The following is a 6,000-nucleotide window of genomic DNA, read 5'->3' as shown; positions in this document are numbered from 1 at the left end:
GCCGTCCCGGCCCGCGGCCATCGCTCGGCGTTCGCCGCCCGCCGCCGCAGCGAGGGGCGGGCAGGGCAGGGGCGCTACGCCACTTTCGTAGCGCCGGAGCAGGGGTAGGAAATGGCTCCGCCTCGGGCCGCGGGGCCGCGCGGGCAGGGCGAGCGTACGCGGGTCTGTGAATAGCGGCGGCGGAGCGGCGGGAGGAGGAGGAGGAGGAGGAGGCGCCGCGGCGGTTTGGTACCGAGCGGAGAGGGAGATGCACACGGCACTCGAGTGAGGTAGCTATAAAACCCCATTTGTTTACATGCCCTCCCCCACAGCCGCCCGGCTCCGCGGAGCGGGTGGCGGCCGGCCCGGGCCGGCCGGGGCTGGGGGGGCCGCGGGCGCGGGCGAGGAGCCAGCACGGGGGATCGATCGGCAGTAGCGGACACCACCTTCCCCGCGATGCGGAGCGGCGTGAGGGGCGACACGGCGGCGCGGCCGCCTCGTCACGTGGCGGCGGGGCCCGGGTGGGCGCGGGGGGCCGGCGGGGTGAGGGGGGCGGCGGGCAGGGGGGCCGCGCCCGGGCTCTCCCCCAGGCGGCGGAGCACGAGGCGCCGCCGCGGCCCTGGCGCGTCCCCCCCGCCCCCTTTCTCGCTCCTGCTCGTGCGGCGACCATGCGGCAGGTAAATCCTCCCCGCCCCCGCGCCCGGAGCTGGGGGGCCCGGGTCGCGGCGGCGGGGCTGCGGCTGCCCTCGCTTTTCGGGCGGAGAGAGAAAGGGGGTCGGCAGGGGTCGGGGGGCGCCGCGGGAGGCCCGGCCCCGCCGCACGGAGCTCCTTAGAGCCCGCTCTCCCGCTTCGCGCCCGCTCCCTTCCTGCCGGGAGTGCGGCTCGGGAGCGTCCCGGCCCCGCCGAGCGCTCCCGGCGCGGCCACGTGGAGGCCCGGGAGGGTGGAAGATGCCGGCCCTCCCTTCCCGCCTGGCGCAGGGGCCGCGGGGAATCGCGGGGTGTGCGAGGAGGGAGCTACCCTGCGGGACCCGCGGAGGACACTCGTAGTACTTGGCAATATTTGGGGGCAATAGAGTGGTTGTGGATGATGAACGAGCCACGCGAGTAAAGCTTGCTGGGCTCGGAGTTCCGAGTTCGCGTTAACAACTGGGGGAAAAGCACTCGGGCTGTAACCTGCACATACCTTAAGGGTGAGAGATGTAGGGTCAGGAGGCTTTTGTCGCTGGCTGTAACGGGCACTAAAATGATGGGCGAAAATAATTGATTTCCTGTTCTCGACCATTACAGCTGCTTGCGCTGCATCCTTTGGAAACATACACCTAACGTTGCAACTTTGGAATAAAAATCACTTCAAAATCTTCACTTATCTTTGTCGTTTTTGGGGCCCTCTATAGAAAGTGCTCATGCCTGCTAGCTCTTAAACTCTTGCCTCTGAGGAAGAGTTGCCAGAGTTAGAAATAACTCTGGTTTCTAACACTAAACACTGTATGTCTGTAAGTAGCAATCGTAATGAGGGTTTTTTTATTAAGATAGGATCTTGAAACACTGAGAGAACCTGTGATAACCTCAAGCCTGAGAAATGCACACTGGAAGGCCTGGTTAGTTTTCAGACAAGCAGAAGCAATTGTCAGCTAGTTAACGAAAGTAATACCTGGTGTGTTCCAGCTGGTATATTCTTGTATCCCTTTGGGTAGTAGTAAGTGATACAATGACATAAAAAAAAGAAAACTATTTCTTTGTAAAACAAGTGTCAGATTTGGTTTCTAAAATTCAATTTTAACAGAATTATTTTCTTTACTTTAGAAGATGCCTTCTTTAACTGCATGGGGGAAATAGGTATTTGATGTGGACTAACGCTACTCAACTCCAAGAATTTGACTTATTAATGGTTACTATTTAGGCTAATACACTGGTCTGATAATGTAAGAAAATAACGTGAAAAAGCTCTGTGGTTTCCAAGAACATGACCAGTGCCTCAATAGACTTTACTAATTAAATTTCTGTTCTGTAATAATGGTTACAGTAGAATTGGTGATACTCTCCTGCAGCACTTCTGTTTTAAACTGCTTTCAACTTAAACTTTTGAGAAAAAAAGTATGCAGCCATGGATTCTATTTCTAAAGGAGATTAGGCCTGTATGTGTGTCTGTATATCTGTAGACTGTGAATTAATCATGTATGTTTGATGAGATTAATAGTGGCAGTTCCATATGGGGATGTGTCTTAGTGTCCACAGAGGGTGGACCTAGAGAATCATACACAATTGTCTGGAATAGGCAACATGAGAAGAGATTCTGGCTTCACAAGAAAAATTCTCCGAAACAATGAGGTTTGTTTTAGTTAATACTTGTGTAGGTCTTTGTGGTTTCCAGATTGGCTTAAATAAAAACCAGGTACTAAGTTTGCAACATGTATCCAGTCAATCATAAAATGTGCAATTACAGCAAAGTTGTGGTTTAAAGCAGTGCAAATATGCTCACAGGCTTTGTCTTACAACTTGTTTTTCCCATTGCAAGAAATAATCTAATGAAATTGGATCATCAGGGTGATTCAGGCATGTTCCAGAAAGTTTATGTGAAAAAGCACAGACTGTGGTGCTGACCATTATCTACTACAGTGCTTAGAAATTGGTGGTCTCAAACTAAGATTTATGTGATGTGACAGTATCCATCTTCTAGAATTACATGTGAAAAGTCAGCAGGAGAATACTGAGTGCCTGTGGTACTTGGGCCTTGTATGTTAATAAACCATTCCTTTTGAATGTTCAGGAGCACGCCTTGGTAAGATACTTTTCATGTAGTTTGACTTGCACAAGCAACATAAATATATGCACGTGAAAAAATTAATATATCCAACTTGGCATAGATGTCCTTTGTGGTCTTCATTAAGTAAGTCAAGCAACTGTAATTTAGCTATTTCTATTCATAATACATTTTTTGCAAAGCAATGGCTGATTCAAGTATGAAGAGACCTTTTAACTAGTGCCCAGTTCACATGAACTTCTAGCCTGGGTGTATATAGTCCCAAAGGAAGTATGTTTGGACTTGTTTGCCTTGGCTGTCCAGTTTTAATGTCGTTTGATCATGATTGTGCCTATTATAAAGACTGTTGTTCCTGTCTCTGTCACAGTTCTTACAGAAGTGGAAGTTTATTTTATTTTATGGGCACTTAATCGGTGATAAGGTAAATCAGTCTGGGGTTTGAAATATTTATGTTTTCTGATTAGGTGGAATTACTGAGTTAAAATTACATAAGCTAATTAAAAGATAAACTCCATGGAAGTTTTTCTGTTAAGTTACAATTCAGTCCTTCACTGTGGCAAAACTCAGTGGCATCTGTACAAACTGTTGCACAGTATCAGGACGGACAGATGTAACTGCGTGTGTCACCAGTGAAACTGATACCAGAACAAGAAAACCTCATTCCGTTTCCTTCACAGTGACTATGAGCTGTCAGAACGTTTGCTGTTTCATGGTGTGTTATTTTATGGCATGGTTTCAGAATTGTCGAATGCATCTTGACTTTTCCTAACACGTTGAAAAACGTCAGTAGAAGTTTCAGAGAAGGAAACCTTGGCAGGTATGCTTTTTACATGATCGAGCTTTAGGTGCAGGGCAAGTTTTGTGAATACTGAGAATTTATGCCTTTTGGGAAGCAATTTCTGTTTTCCTAGTAAGAAGAAAATCAGTATAACTTCCTATTTTTTCTGTGAGAGTCCAACTTAATTTTGAGAGCAATTATTTAAAACAATTTCATCATAGGAAAAGTATTCATCTTTGCAGGTGGGCTACTGAAGTTATCTTAAATGAGAAGTAGTAATTTTGTCTTGCTGATAAAGGCCTGAAGTAACAGCACTTGATGCAGAAAGAATTTAGATCGTTCTTAGGTCATTCTTAAATTGCAACTGAGATATTTGAAATACACCTAATAAAGTCTGGTAAGGAAATGTGTACCAGTTAGGCTAAGCTGATAAAAAGAATTTTTTTCGAAGTTTCAAAAACTGAAATGCTGGAAACCATGTCCTGCCTACATTGTAATCTCCTAAAGGAAGGAAAGATACGTCCTGCATCAGTCCACCTATTCATAATATTTTATATGCTATTGAATCAGTACCATTTCTCTCACGTTTTTTGATGTAATAAAAATCTGAGGAGTAAAGTTTTTTCCAGTCACTTTTGTTTTGTTACCTCTTGTGATAATCCAAAGTCTGTACAGGTTTTAATACCCAGAAAGCTGGAAGGAAGCATGAAAGACTTGGAAGATGATTGTTTCCTCATGTCGGTTTCAAAAGCTTACGGGAAGAAGGGATGTTGGAATTATGCGTAGTGTGTTACACCCATACTGGGGGACACAGTTCATTTCACTGGAAATGTTCTCATCTTCTAGATATCACATTGTGCTGCCTCATCTTCTCTCCATTTCCTGGCTTTGTCCATTGCTGCAGAGAAGGAATGACTCAGCAGTTGTGGTTTTTCTCTCAGCTGTCGATGACCCAGAAGCTTCATTCTGTGGCTGCCACCTTGGCTGTAGCCTCATGAAGTTTGCTAAAGAAACCTGCCCCTCCTTTTCTTCTGTGTTGACAGTCACATTTCAGTATTAATCAATGTATCATATATATACAAAATGTGGAATATTAACTAGAGAGGAGTTAGAGCTCTATAGTTTCTGGACTGTTAAGAGGTACAGAAAATTGTATTCTGTAAGCATTGGTGCTGAGGTGATAAAGAGACATGGTTTTGAAGTCACTGATATTAGGTAGATAAAACAATCCAGAATTGAGATAAAATCTGTGTAATACCGGAAGTTGATGTAAAACTATGATCATGTCTGAAAGCCATTAATCAATCCAAGTCCTGTGGTTACTTAGGTAAGATAAAATTCATATGTGAGATAAAATGCTCTTCAGATTAAGAATGTATGAAAGAAGTTTTATTCAAGATTGGAGAATTTGCATAGCATAGTATATATACTCAACAGAGACTTTGTGCAGTGTTTCTGCATGTAGGCTTTAAATGCTTTAGAAATAGTTTCCAATCACAGTTCCTAGTAAAGACCACTATAATAAAACACGAATTCCAGACAGGTGCTGTCATACAGCTTATATGTAAAGATAGATATCTCAAGATTACCTAACTTGCACCTTATTCATAGACTGATCTTTAGTGTGATGATTATTAATGGGCAAATATAATAACCTTGAATTCTGAAAGATAACTAAATGATAAATTATTTACAGCTGGTGATTTGATAACTATAAATAGTTCCTCTTTTAACCAAGCTAACTGCTGATAATAATGCAGCCATACTGAGATTGATGTAACAAAGGAAAAATACATGTAATCTTCAAGGTAGTCTCTTTGAATAGACATTGTTCAACATGATTCTTGATGTGGATTTTTTTTTTTATTAATACTTATCTCTTTATTAATATTGATTTGCATTTTAAATAGAACTGAATAGCACTGTATCCTAGGATGACTGGTTTTAGGTTTTTTTGTTATGGTAGCCATATGTCATTTGTTCAACTGAAAGCTGAGTTCAATTCACCTTGCAGAATAACTGATAATGCCACAACTGAGTATTTCTGTAAGGGAGAGTAGTGAGTAGGGATGTATCTTAAGTCTTTGCCACTGTAGGCAGTGCTTCATTCATATTCATTCTTACACAGCAGTCCAGAAGAACTTCTTTACTGTCAAGTGGAATGTTGTATTCTATATTTCACCTGGTGGTTACATTACTTCTCAAGACTCTATGCAGTTTCTGTAATCCATTCCTGCCAAGGAAGACCTCTTTTCGTCAGGGCTTCACTGCCCTGATAAGTACTCTCATTCCATGAAATGCAAACAGTATCATTTAGGCCATATATATTGACTAGTTCTTTTTGCAGAATATAGAAGCATTTTTTTGTGCTGACCTGAATATCAGTCTATAGGAGACAGTATCTCAGCCTGAAGGTACAATTTTAAATCATACTAGATTACATTAAAAGAAGAAATGCTACTTCGCTGCAGTCCAGATAATG

At 43.8% G+C, this 6,000-nt stretch overlaps 1 protein-coding gene across 4 annotated transcripts in view; it reads left to right on the top strand.

The window, feature by feature from the left end:
• SLC39A10 (solute carrier family 39 member 10) overlaps positions 1 to 6,000 on the top strand; it is a 37,286-nt gene continuing 31,286 nt past the window's right edge. For 2 of the 4 annotated variants that reach the window (XM_027730652.2, XM_027730651.2), the window contains exon 1: positions 557 to 656. In XM_027730652.2, coding sequence (XP_027586453.1) covers positions 648 to 656 — 9 coding nt within the window. In that variant the 5' untranslated portion in view covers positions 557 to 647. Of the gene's footprint in view, positions 270 to 317; positions 501 to 556; positions 657 to 6,000 lie in introns of those variants that run through there. The other 2 variants (XM_027730653.2, XM_039378869.1) reach the window with 2 other exon arrangements.

The sequence above is a fragment of the Pipra filicauda genome, unplaced genomic scaffold (genome assembly GCF_003945595.2).
Source record: "Pipra filicauda isolate LSUMZ 115617 unplaced genomic scaffold, ASM394559v2 scaffold149_size4050908_pilon, whole genome shotgun sequence".
NCBI lineage: Eukaryota > Metazoa > Chordata > Aves > Passeriformes > Pipridae > Pipra > Pipra filicauda.
Note: the sequence above shows the minus strand (reverse complement) of the source record. Positions and strands in the feature narration are given on the sequence as shown.